Source organism: Atractosteus spatula, chromosome 23 (assembly GCF_055471065.1).
Source record: "Atractosteus spatula isolate fAtrSpa1 chromosome 23, fAtrSpa1.hap1, whole genome shotgun sequence".
Lineage (NCBI taxonomy): Eukaryota > Metazoa > Chordata > Actinopteri > Semionotiformes > Lepisosteidae > Atractosteus > Atractosteus spatula.
In genome coordinates this window covers 7905973-7920459 of record NC_142728.1, presented here as the reverse complement: position 1 = coordinate 7920459, position 14487 = coordinate 7905973, and the positions used below count along the sequence as shown (strand labels likewise).

General features: G+C 36.3%; 1 protein-coding gene across 6 annotated transcripts in view; it reads right to left on the bottom strand.

Annotated features, from left to right (window-relative positions):
* The window catches only part of LOC148816100 (disabled homolog 2-interacting protein-like), a 365406-nt gene that overhangs the window by 45178 nt on the left and 305741 nt on the right, over window positions 1-14487 (bottom strand). For all 6 annotated transcript variants that reach the window (XM_088940452.1, XM_088940447.1, XM_088940449.1 and 3 more), the window contains 2 exons: window positions 13977-14075; window positions 10045-10599 (listed from right to left, as the gene is read on the bottom strand). In XM_088940452.1, the coding sequence (XP_088796578.1) occupies window positions 10045-10599; window positions 13977-14075 (654 nt within the window). The remainder of the gene's footprint in view (window positions 1-10044; window positions 10600-13976; window positions 14076-14487) is intronic.

Sequence of the window (14487 nt, the reverse complement as noted above, 5' to 3'; positions counted from 1 at the left end):
CTGACTGCTCATAGCCAAGGTTAATTCCTTCAAATTCCTATGCTTGGTAAAGATCTTAAGTGACTTGCTGCAAAACCTTAGTATGTTGTTGCTTTCATATTTAACCTGCTTCATACAAAACTGATGTGCCTTGTTACTGCAATAAATAAAAAAAAGATTATCCAAGGTCTGAAGTTAATTTGGTATTTAAATCTTCTTTACAAGATTAAAAGTAAAGGAATCGATTTGATGACTATAATCCACTCAGCAAGGATTAGCAGATATCTACTTACTGAAAGTGTTTTTTTTCCCCTTATTTGCAGTTCTATGTATGAGATGTACCAATGTGCCTCTTCTATGAGTTAGGAAATGATAATTAGCAAAGTGACTTAATTAGGATAGATAAAACATCATTTTAAGTTGTAAGAAAAACAGTAGATTGGGGAAAAAATGCCTTGCACCGCAAGAATATGAAGAAAATCATCCTGACCTTTCTTCGGCTGGGATAGAAATATGTCTTTGTGGGTTCATTTAGTTAGATGATACTTCAGCAATATGACAAAACTAGGACAAGTCAGCTTTATTTTGAAAACGTATATTAAGACACTACTGAAAATATATTGGGGTACTCAAACTTCACTTGTAAGCACAATTATTTTTCTATGGCCTGGCAATTCAAGTGATTTATATGCACATTATATAAAACATCTTTTTGCTGCCTTATACAAAACACACACGCACATTCCAAGCTTACTTTCAAAAGAAGCTTTCCTCTGACAATTAATTTCCTATGATTCCATCTAAAACACAGAAGAAAATGACAAATAAAACACTTGACATTTCTTGCCATACACTGAAAGAGTATGGAACGATAAAAAATCCAATATTTCATCCTCATTTAATTGCATTTGTACTTGGAAGAATGAAATACTGACACTGCTCAGATTCATGGAAGACTAATTTTGTATTGTCCTACCCCCAGCAGAGTAAATCGCCACTAAAATATACATTAGCTTACCTACTGGAACATCAATAAAAGCAACTTCATCCCTGCAGCTACATTTTCTGAATATAAATCGTCTTTTTTTCCAGAAAGATAACATCATATTCAGAAATATCTGGGGAGTAAAAATTGTCTACGAGACCTGCCTTTTGTTCCAATAGAGGAAAAGAAATACAGCTCCCTTAGGGGAAAGAAAATATAGCTCACTTTTTAAAAATCAATTTCATATAGTTCTTCTGATGCTTCTTTGGATTTTTACAAAGAGTCATTTGGAACAATCATAAGCGCAATGCATCTCTTTAAAAAAAAAATAACATCCTCATTATCGGCCATAATAAAATCTCCTTGGACCGCAAACATCCAAAAATTCAGCATGAATGCTTAATGAGCTGTGGACCAAGTGACTGTGGGCCCTCTATCTAGAGGTCATTACAGTGAGCTGCTGACTTGTTAAGCTATATTAGAAGAAGACCCCAAGAGTCTGAGAGCACACACCTCTTAAACATCACACCTGCAGGCATGGTCAATTTTCCCCTCCAGAGGTTGTGCCTTCTACTTACATTTTACGGTGTTTTTTACACCTATAACTGTTGTTGTGCCTCTATGGCTGCACAACCCTTTCATTGCTTTACGTTACAAAAAGCTATTCGCTTGTGCATGACTTTCTTTTAAAGGTGGCAAAGAGAATCATTTTATAAGATCCAGGTTTTGTATTGAGAAAATTCCGTTTCAGAGAAAGCCGGTGCTGAGGATACATTTGGGGTTCAAAACACTTATTTTCTTTTCACCACCAAAATAAAATGAACCAAGTCGAAAATAAAAACAGGACACTGTTTCCTTTTTCTTTTAAAAGTGTGGAGCTACAGTATGTACGCTGACCTTTATTCAGTGTACAATATATGATTTCCTGCCTTATTCCTGCTCAAAGTGATACAAAAATACTTTTCACTAGCGACAACAAAATCCAAAAATTGAATGCTTTGTGAATTGAGTGTTCTGGCCATAGAATGAAGAGGCTCAAATCCCACTGAGAGAGGACAGAACCAAGGGTTTGAGGATGCTTGAGATGAATGTGAGGAAGAAATGTTTGGGTTTGATGTATAGGAAATTTCCATAATGATGCTAATTAGGTACAGATCTGTGTGATTTATTGGCTGTTTCTATCCCTGACAAACTTCAGTTAATAATTCAATTGAATCCAAACGTTTTCAGGGATTTAAACTTTAAGATTATTGCCTTCTTTTTTAAATTTCTGCCCTTGTTTGAGCTGGGTGGTGGAGAGCCAAGGTCCTGTTGCATCTGCAAGAATTTGTATAGCAGGTGACTGACTTTTTTCGTTAACCCGCAGGTTTAAAAAGGAGAGAAACCCCACTTTCAAGTACAAGAAGTTGAAATCAAATAAAATGTTACAGGAAACACCTTTAGTAAATCATTACATATTAAGATTAAAAAGGAAATTAGTGTTCTGAATATTTAATATGAATTGCTTCGGGTGTACATACGTACAACCTCCCAGTACTTTTGGTAATGAATTTTTTTGTTCCTGCTTTCTGATTAAAACAGGATATAGCGGTAGATCTGCCAGAAGACAATGTAATTATAATTTAATGCCGGAGATTACACTGTGCGTATTAATCACAACTGAGGCACTGGAAAAACTATTTGCTACTCTGCTGCCTGTAATTACAGTTATAAACTACTAGCTGTCCAATTATGTACACTGCAATTTCAGCCAGTAGTCCATGTACTGGAAACAATTAAAATGCAGATAAATTAAGTATATTCTAGTACTAAATAAAGTAAAGGTTTTGTTACAAGATAAAAAATATTATTTTATCAAAGCAATCAATTATTTTACAGTACTTAAGAGTATGTTTATTTTCAAAGGTTTCCGATTTCTGAAACAATACTTCAGCAACATTACATTACATCTTGGGGTATAGTGTTTTATTATTTTATTTGTAACACATAAAAAAATGAGAAATTGTCAACCTTCTCTTCAAAGGTATGGACAGTAAAAATATTTATAGTTATGTTAACACAATTTGTCAAAGTCTAAGTCATACAAAAGGTAAGATTAATCTTTATTAAAATGCATCTTTTAAAATATTTTTTCAAATCATTGGACCACTTCAACTGAGACAAAGTCATCTGGTAAGTATAACAGGGAGTGATTAATTAGTGCCTTACCTGCTAACACACTGAAACTTGTTGCAGTGACAAGAGGCGACACTGTGAGCATGTCCATTAATCTTCAACAGTCTAAAATCAATGTTGGAAAATCTAAACTCTACTGATCCAAAACTGACTAGCCTGGAATAATCAGTGTATAGCAAACTCTGGATTCATCAATTAGTGCTCTTTCTCTCAGGGCAGTTCCAAAGTTGAAATACTTTTACTGGAGAAAAGGATGAGCTCAAATGCCCAGGGCTGGCGGTAATGTAATAAAAGCTTTGACCTCCATGCAGTTTTTCACAAGAGGGTAGGCAACTGCTATACCTCAGCTTACCCTTCTAAGCAAAAACCCACATCTATAAATCTTAACAGCTCAGCCAAATTATTTTTTATTTATTATAGAATATAACTGATTCTCATTTGCCATAATGACTTGGAGAGTACCCATTTATACAGATATGACACTTTCTGGAGCAAAAGAACAACATGTGGCTTGAGGATACTTTCTCATCTGGAATTTGAACCCATGACCATTCAGTAAAGAGTGTACCAGAATGCTTGACTAGATAATGATTGTAGACCTTCAGTCTGGTACCTTAGACAACTTTGCCATTCTGACACTGAAGGAAAAAAGCAAGAAAAAAAAGCAAGAAAACTCCAGAACCTAATTCTGAAGCTGCTCTGCACTACATTGAGAAATGCAACCATCTATCATTGTGGATTGCTGGCAACTGAAGTAAAGACTATTGGTCAACACGTTTTTCTGCATTTATCAAGATGCCATTTTGGAATCACTCGTGCTCCTTTTGAAAACAGGGATCTAAGATACCATTCTTACAGTACACATCCTGCACTACAACTGTAAACCAAATAGCAGAGGTTGGTTTCGGACACTGTGACACTAGCTTGGCGCATAAGGAATGATTTCATCATATGACATAATACTTTCAGTGTAAGAAGGCCACATAATTGATTCCTCTGCTTAACAGGTATCTTGGGCAGATATTTTATGAGGTTGTATGCAGTATGTGAACAAATTAAGTTTCTGAAGAATTTTAATAAAGGATTTATAGACTATAGTGGGGAAGCTAGTTTAGGTTTGGGGAATAGTTATACTTTGGATGAGGTTAGTATAATCACTTTTTTGTATCTGAAGATGCTTCTTCAACATTCTATAAGACCTACACTTATAGTCATTTACTAGAAAATCCATTATACCATTATTTTTACAATTTAATCTAAAGTGTAAGCAGAATCTCTCCCAAACCAATTTGCAATTTTGTTGCAAAATTCAGGAGGATCTTTAGACTGTCCCACAGTATATCTCCTGCAGGCTATTTTCAGCTTGTGCCATTCAATTTCATGTAATTATATCCACTTATCAGTATCCGAGTTTCCCCTGTTCCAACAAATTTAACTGCAGCTGGGGCTCCAAACTTGGGCCAGACTAATTAAGAGAAAATTCCAACCCATGCTCTGGAAATAATATTACATATTTCTTATGAAGACAATTATCCATTGCTCCTTGCACTTGGTAATGAATCAGTTAAGTGAATTAGGAAAGCTTACTAACTTGCATGAATGCAATGCTAAAACTCTGCTTATGGAAGACCAACAATACACAAATAAAAATATGACCCATCGCATATCAGTTACCTACACTGGAAGATTTGTATGCTGAAACATTGTTCTTTTACATTACTATTATTCATGTTAATATAATAATATAATATAATAATGAATATTCTATTTAATTAATATAATACTGTCCCTAAGACATAATGGACCTCTTTTCACCTGAAAGTATCACATAAATACACATTGAATAATTGATTTTATTAAAAAGTAGAAGGAAAACTAGTTGCCTGTAGCATTAGTTATCCATCAACTTTGATTATCTTATTTTCTCCTAATGTCTTAACAATGAAAAATGTAACAATAAACAATGTACTGTACAAAATACTAACTGAATCTATGCCAAGTTTAATAAAACAAAGAGCAAAATCTCTTTCAGCTGAATAGATCAATACTACCACGCTTAAGTTAAAGGTATCAGGCTAGAACCACTTTTATTCTTGATGATCATTTTTATTTAGCACCTTTGTACTACTTTAATTAGGGCTCTGTAGTACAAGCTAAAAAATCTACACCAGTAAAAGGAATCACAGAGTAATTCATTACAAACCCACTTTGTAAAGCCACTTATATAATAGTGCAGACATTCATCTAAAGAGAGGTTTAATAGGAATGCATACCTCACCTTTTCAAAGTTTATGTTGAAGTAATGACAAAAGACCTCATGAAAATTAAAATGCCGTATGCATTAATGCTTTCTAATTTATGACAGAAGAATGAAAAGAATTATAAACCTTCCACAAGATAATACCACAATTAATGAATTCTTATCAACACCAGAGATCAGCTGTGCATTCTTCCTGAACAGAGGAATCCTAATGCCTGGGTATATACAGTACATAACTGGTTTCCATATGGATGCATTTATTTACTTTGCTGCTGTAATGGATAACTGCTGTAAAAGCAGAAAGAAAGCATTTTGTCCAGGTTTTGCAATTCACATAACCTTTGAGGATTCGTCATTAACAGCCTGGATTATAATCTTTTTCTACTTTAACATTTTCCAATAAAATACTTTTTTGACAGTATTTCAGTTCCTACATATTTTACACAGTATCATCGTAAATCCCTTGTGAAGATGTCTTTAAGTTCTTTCAATGAAATTTTACGGAAGCATTGCTTAAGTTTGTTTCTCTTTTATAGCAGCCATGACTGTAACATGGTCTTTCAGGAATAAAAAATAATGGATAGGTAGATAGGGATACTACTGACTAGCATAGTTTTCATATTGCCATAAGCAGCTAATAAGTTGAGCAAGGCTAGACAAGGAGCTGTAAGAACTCCAAGAAAAACCAAGTTAATTCTGTTGGTATAAAAGGTGTTTGTGGAGCAGCAGGTATACAGTACAGTATTTTCCCTGGAGTTTTCAAATCAATGCCCTGGTAAAGTATTATAGGAGGAATTCTCCTATATTTGTATATTTGTAGGATAAAACCCTAAAAAATGTTTAGGTAAATAAAGAGGTAAATAAAATTTTAATATAATATTAAAATAGCAATACAATATAAAAATAAACTAGTTCGAGCTTTTAATTTGCTTCTAAGTATAGAAAAGTCCAAATTTCAGTTTACAGTACTTTCTTCCAGACCTGTTTTTTCCATTTTAATTGCTGATGACTGCTGTCAAAAGTCCTAACATCAGAAGATAATGCCTGTGTTTGTTTAGACTGCCGTCCTTGGATTAAATATAAAACTCCTACATGAGACAAGAGGACCAATAAAACATGAAGAACCATAATGTACAAAAATGTAATGTTTTAAAAAGCCAAAAGACGAAGTTATTAGGAAAAACATTTGCAGTCAGAATTTATCTGACAGATTACACACATTAAATTTTAATCCTATTAACAGAAATAATATATAATTCACTAATTAGACTGTACATTTGGAAAACAAATCCATAATGAAAGATTGCATTCCTTTGAGACCATATAATACACAGCTGACACTGTATACAGTAAAAGACTATATTTTAACATGCAAAATTATTTGAATGCATAAATATGCCTTGAATAAAACTAGATTATTACAATATGCAAAGCAAGCTAGAAAAACAGTAGCTCACTGCAGTCTACAAAATGGACAGAAGTTTTACACTTTGCACATTGAAATGTGGTCAGAAAAAGTTAGTCAACTGTGTGTTGCAACATGGACATTCCAGTCTAACTGGGATTCATTCCTAGATTAGTTGCACAGCCCTGTGGATAATCAGCTTTGTCTAAACACATCCATAATAAGTGCCTATTAAAATGGTGCCATGTTTTCCTCACAGGGTGTCTGAGATATTTACAACACGCAATCGAAGCAAGCCAACCATATTCTTCACTGTGCCATTAGCTACATAGCAGCAAGGAAGACTCACATTTTTGATTATTCCTTTAGCTGGATGCCTAAATAAATCATTATTTTTTTCCTTAGTGAGGAGAGTTTGAAGTACGAACAGTATATCCATGTATCACTCCTCTCAAACATCTGAAAGAACACCTTGATTCAGTCATGACACTGTAGAAAACGAAAGCCTGAGCTATCTTTTCTGATAAAATACATGATTTTGGTAAATGTCCCCTGTGGGGAAGCAGACGCGTATTCTCTCAAACAGTGTAGTGTATCTCAGATTCTTTTACAAATAGGACATTGCAAGGCTTCATAACACCGTCAAAGCATAGCATTTCCGAGAATTCCTTTCTAACAATCAGCCTTTCATCTGATGCTGTTTTAGCATTATCTTTACTGTTTCACCTCACATTCTGATCTTTGCTGATGTTTTTCTCTCTGCAAGCTTCTGCTGCCATTCACCACACTTACAAAGGTAACTGGAACCGAATAAAGATTCCACTCACTTCAGTCTGCTAGAACAGACTTTGTAGGTCCTTTTCTTTGTTCACTCCTTGCCCTTGTATGCTTTTTTGTCTTAGTTACCTAACTTTGAAAGATTTAATCAACCATTCCACAGTACAATTCCAACCACATAACACTATGAGATCATGTTTTGGACTTTGAATTAAAAATATGGGAAAATAACAGCATTCGAGATGGCTTAATTACAGAGATCTATGGCAGGGGATTTAGAACCATTTAAGGTCAACCGTCACACCACTGAGTAGTATTAAGAGCACTGCACTTAATACACAGAGTGCAGAAGCTTTCTGGCTCAGTGTCATGCTCTCCTACAATCTCTCCATCATGGACTGAACTCTTTATTTCCTTATACGGACTTCACCGATTGGAAACGAAATGTTAGCTTCAAGTGGGAATGCAAACATATGCTGTTGAAAACCATGACTTAGCATACACAGGTCCTTGGTACATAAACACATCAGAGAGGAAGGAGGAAGAGACGAGGAAGCAATTCACTCTTGTCAACAAATTTTGCAACACTGGCTCACTCGAGGAGAAAAGTAACACCCAAAAAAGGATGAGTTCAAGCACGGATGGTTTTTCATATCTTAGATAACCACAGCTGAGGCCAACATTGTCTTTATTGTATTTGCTTAATGGAATTTAAAGTAGAGATATTAAAATGCCTGCAACAAAATGCTTCCCTGACTGACAGAGAGGCATTTCAAAACATATTCCCAGTATAAATTAATAAGACCTTAAATTGTAAACATGAGAACCAAACTTCATTTCTTAAACATTGCAGAATGTGTTAAAAGTGTATGACTGTGATACAGCACCGTAAAAGCAACGTAAACTAATTTACTGCAGATCTGGTACTTCCAAAGATTCTGTAGGACAATTTTACCTGCTCACAACTGTCACTCAAAACAGTGCCAATTAACCTGAAAATTGCTAATGTAGTACAGCATTCATCTGTAAAAGAGGAGCAATTGATTAAACTAAAGGAACATCTATGGCAGGGGGTTCTGCTATGGATTATAGGGGCTTGTCAACATGGATTTGGTCTGATTTAATTTTTTACTATATTATTATGCTTTCAACAGCAGCAATGGGCATAAACATATGCTCATACTGTAAGCAACAGGCATTCAAGGCCTATTCAATAGGCCATTCAATAAGAATTAAAATATTAATTCTTAAATTGTAAGCAATAAGCATTCAATGAAATTAGTGTCTTTGGACTGATTACCGGGTAATGGTTAAAAACCATAAAAGTATACATAAGCTGTGAATGCTCAGAAGAGGGTGATGTAATTAGTGGAGTACCACAGGTATCTATATTAGGACCACTGTTCTTTCCAATTTACTGTACTGTATATAAACGAGATTCTGCAATACTAAGTAAAGTACTTAAGTTTATAGATAATACCAAACTATTTGGTTGAGCAACACTGAAAAAGCAGCAGGTAACCTTCAAAAAACAAGATTCAAGACTGGGCAAGCATCTGGCAGATAATATTTAATTTAGACGAGTGAAGAATGTTACGTGCACCTAGGAAAAACTATAGTTATAACTATAACACTGAGCCTTAAGAAACTATAAAAAAAGACAAGTGTTCACATAGCATTTTTATCTTCTAGACAATGAGGGAAAGGTGAATAATGTTATGATATACAGTCTATTTAAAATTGTAGAATTTAAGTCAAGTGATGCATGTTAAAAAGCACTAGTCAGTGTTAGATGGACCCCATTTAGAATATTGTCTGCAATGTTGTTCACCAAGTTACAAATTATTGCTCTGTAATCAGTTAAGAAAAGAACAACCAAATACTAGGGTTGAAAAGCTGCCCTACCCTGACATGGAACCAGGAACATTTTATAGTCTTTTATGGAATACACTATGAGGCGACCTGATTAAAGCATTCAAAATCGTTAATGTAATTTACAAACTCAATGTATTGGACTTCAGAATCTAGTAAAACACAAAGCAGAGGACACAAGTGAAAATTGTGTAAGTGCAACTGAAAGTGAGAACAGGAGGCAGTTTTTTACATGTATGGTTGTAGGAATTCAGAACAAGCTGACAAGCTGATAATCCTGGTTTCTTTCAAGAAATGGCTGGATGAGATCTTTGGATTAATTAGCTACTGTACTAGCAGCCCAATGAGCTTGACAGACCAAACGGCTTCTTCTTCATTTGTAAGTTTTCTTATATTCTTTTGCTCCTTTCTAAAATGCTTCACAGCTACACAGAAAAGTAGTGCTAGTCAAGAAACTTATGTTGACACATCTTCTGTCATTTCCAGGCTAGTAGAGGTCATGTAAATACTAGCAAAGGAAGTAAAAAAGATGCTTTAAAAAAGATCAGAACAAATAAAGCCCTGATTTTTCATTCATCCCGTGTGACCTACCTTGGCCTTCCCAGTGCTCTGTAGGATGTGCACCAGCGCACAAGCCATTTCTTCTTTGTTTTTGACACTGAGCACAGGCTCCAGCACTGAGCACAGAACCATGTAGTTGTTGGTAGTATACTCTGCAAACTCCTTGTAGAGCTCCATGGGCAGGATACTCATGCTCTGGTAGCGTGACTTGATTCGGATCATGGGCCCAGAGGTCTTGCCCTTGTTGGGGTTTGGCGTGCTGACCGGGTACCACTTCTCCACGAACTGCCGCCCAGTGACCGCTGCGATGGGGATGTTCACCAGCCCCACGTAATTGTTCTTGTCTTTTTTTTTCTTTTTGTCCGTCTCCTTGTACAGGTGCACAGTGATGCTCTTGACAGCGGGCAGGTTATTGAACTCGAAGTGCTCGCCCCAGAACACGTTGTCTGTTTTGAGCTTGCAAGTAGTCCGTGCATAAAGAGTGTCATCCAAGCACAGTTCACAGAAGTACTTCTTCTTGGCAGGCAAGTCCTTGGCTTCAATAATCCATAGTTTCAGCATGTTCTCCACACGTCTGCTGTTGTCCTGTGGAAAGAAACAAACTTTTTGCACCACACACAGTACTTTCTATTCTAATTAATTTTTAATGTTTAAAAGTAGCCATTACTTAAGGTAATTTATTTTTTAAACAGATTTTTTCTTGTAAAGTAAACTTGACTCAAATGGCGTTACTAATTATGCACAAACCATTGTTAAACTGTATACTTCAATCTGCATTAATAGACTCAGTTGCACTTGGGGCAGTATTAGGAATGGATCCTACAACAGTCACTTTCAAACTCTTCCTATTTTAAAGAACAAGGATGATTGAAACAGATCTATTGAAAGAGATCTGCTCAGCCTTCAGACAGTGTTAAATTATAGCAAAGTGGAATGTGTAATAAAGCTTGAGATTTTTTTTTCCAGGCTGGAAATTAAATGTTAATTATTTTATAAGAGCCAATTAATTTAGTTAGAAAGTTCCCAAATATGCCAAGATTTATAGCAGGCAATGGTTAATGTAATAACCAAAAAGATAAAACTCTCTTTTAATTAGCCTGCAATTTGTTATATGATGCGCTACTGGAAAAATGAAACAATTGGCTGATTTTGTGGGTTGTCCTATCAGCAGTAGCACTTTTATAAGGCAGACATCTTAGTGAAGAAGCTTTTTACATATTGCGTACAGTACATTATACTCAGCCAATATGTAATAGTATTCTGATTAATTTTTTAATGAAACTCAGAGACACTTTCCTATACAATTTCTTTTTTTAGGAATTTGTCTTTTCGCATACCCCAGCTTGCTCTCCATGAGACACACAGACACACAGCCAGAGAGAGAAGCTTGGGGTCAGAGCCCAGGGTCAGCCATTTTATACGGCGCCCCTGGAGCAGTTGGGGTTAAGGGCCTTGCTCAGGGGCCCAACGGAGCAGGATTCCTCTGCCGGCCGCGGGAAACGAACCAGCAACTTTCCCGCCACAGGTGCAGATCCTTAATGCAGAACTCTAGCATATTCAAATAAGCCAGGCTAACTTTAAGATTAACTTTACGTCTTGTCACACAAGGTCTAATCAAACCAGTCATGCAATAAATAAGCATGACTATATTTCAGACAGGAAGCACTATAGGAAAATTGGACATTCCTCCTGTTTCTGGGTTCCCCTCATTTTCAAATGACAGGGCTCTTGGCCATAAATATGGGTCAAAAGAAGTAAAACATTTACATAAAGCACTAGTACAAAACTGAATTAGTAGCATTGTAATATTATGAAACAGAAGCATTAGTATATTATCAATGTAAGGTTGCAGGAACACTTGGAACCTGGCATTCTTTTATATGGCTTAGCAGTAAGCATTTGCTCTGAACCAAACCTATTAAACATTAAACACTATGATTTGTGGACTCTAGAGTCCAGCACAGTCAGTCACCGTCATGTTGAGGCCAGAGTGATCCCTGTAGGGACCAGTAAAAGCCTTCAGGTCTACAGTCAATAGGTTCAAAGAAACTCTTTTTGTTTTTGATACAATGCCAGATCACGTCAAGTGCCAGCACTGAGCAGTTCTGTACACTGAAACTATACAAGGGGTCAGTCACCCTTATAACATGCTTAAGCTTTTGATTTGGTTTTAAAAAAGGTCAAAACTGCATTGTGAAAAGAAACATGTTTTAGACCTTGATTGTGTCAGCTTTGAATCTGGCGGAATCCTTTTATCTATTTTGTGCTATAGGGTAGGTAAACATCAAATTGCTGTCTTCAAAACCTTATTTTAAATTACAGGTTTTTAAGTCTCAATGGACAATACATAATATCCTCAATAAAAATATCTGAATGTCTTTTGTTACATATATACCTAATAATATCCAGATTCTCAGAAAAACAACACCTTGCTTAGAAATGTGAAGTGACAGAAATAGGGACATTTCTATAGAAACCTATAAGCCATTAATTGTTTTTTTCACGAAGGCTGACCACTCGCATACCATCACTGACACAATGTGCTTAGAGAATCTTTCTTCCATTAGAGCCACAAATGGATACATTTTAAAAGTCTACATACAGTACGTGACACACAGCACCTCCATTGTTCAACGCTAGATTCACGTCATACCTAAATGGGGATATGTTGTAAGAGCCACTGTTTTTTCACTGTCTATTTTAATACAAAAGGCTTCAGTGGTTTAAAAACCTTACATACCTGTCCTAGGTTTTCATAACCTTATAGTCAAAGGAAGCCACAATCCTTAAGGTAACTTCCAAAGTATTTTTTCTACGGGCTCACAGTTAGTTCTTTAACACAAGTTTTTATTATACAAAAAAAATATGACATGATTAGACATAATTGATAAATTATTGCATCAGCAATGTTTTCTATTTAGAAAGCTGTAGTGAGAAAGTAGAAAAAAAGGAAAAACTATGGTAAAAATAACTCATTTAACTTATAACACTTTTCCAACAGGACTGTCCAAAATGTATGGTACAGTACTGGCTGTGTGGTCGAGCTAAGAGAAAATGAACATATGTAACTCCAGCCTTTCAACCTGTCTGGTTTTGCCTCATTAGTAGTGGGCCAGAAGGTATGGTTAACAATTTTATTCATCATGTTACTTCAGTCTGAGCACTGAAGAGAGGAAGAAGTAGTGTCCAGTTCTGATAATGAACAAAATATTAACGTCTGGTTCTGCTGAGGAAGTCCAGACTCTTGTTAGGACTGGGGCAAAATCCAGTATTCATGAAGATCTGTAATCCCAAATTAAAGGATGTACTTTATGCTCAATTTAGTTTGGAACTACTGTATCTATTGTGGGCAAATGCCATAGCAGAGGAGGGAAAAAACTGCATACTTAAACACTGTGTATTTTTGCTGTAATATGTAAATTGGTATTCTCTACATATAGCTCTTCTTTTCTGTGATCCTCAACATACAGTAGAGTGCACGTGATATCATGTACCCACAGCTCAGTTAATGCTGGGAATAAACTTCACTTGCACTGTGCCAGCTCAGCCAATTTCAGGTTCAGCACAAGCTCAGCTCAGACGCAGTATCACAGAGGTATCTAATCCCAGGAAAGAGAGGAAGAAGGTAGTTCTGATAAAGAACAAAAATGTTAACTTCTGGTTCTGCTGAGGAAGTGCAGTCTCTTGTAAAGACTGGGGCAGAATCCAGCATTCAGAAAATCTTTCAATCATAAATGAAAGGATGAACCGTGTGCTCAATTAAGTGTGGAACTATCTGCTGTGGGCAAAAGCCGAAATCTAAAGCAGAGGAGGGAAAAAGAACTGCGTACAAAACCACTTCCATATATCACACCCATACAGGCTCAGGAAAATATAAACTGGAAAACTGAATAAGATTACAGGAACTGTCTGCTCTGCACCACCCCTCTCCCCTCTTTTATATCCAGGAAGTATTCATTTACTTTGTTCGGGTGAACAGCCCTTCGCAGGTTTTCCATCCATTTATCTCTCTCAGCTGAAGATCGGCAGGAGAAACACTTGCTTCCAGCTGATGTTGTTACCTATTTGAGAAAAAGAAAAGAGACGTGCATGAAGGTGCTTTAAATCCACTCAGAAACTATTCAGCTTGACTGAGTTTATTTATCAGCCAGCAGCCATGTCACCCTGCAACTCACAACTGGTTGTCCGCTGACGTTCAGCAGGTGTGAGCCTGGTCAGTACCTGGATGGGAGACCTCCTGGGAAAAGGTTGCTGCTGGAAGAGGTGTTAGCGGGGCCAGCAGTGGTCTATGTAGGTCCTATGTAGGTCCTAATGCCCCCAGTATAGTGGCAGGGACACTATACTGTAAAAAGGTGCCATCCTTTGGATGTGACATAAAACCGAGGTCCTGAGTCTGTGGTCATTAAAAATCCCCGGTCGTTTCTCGAAAAGAGTAGAGGTGCTATACCGGCATCCTGGCCAAATTTCCCATTG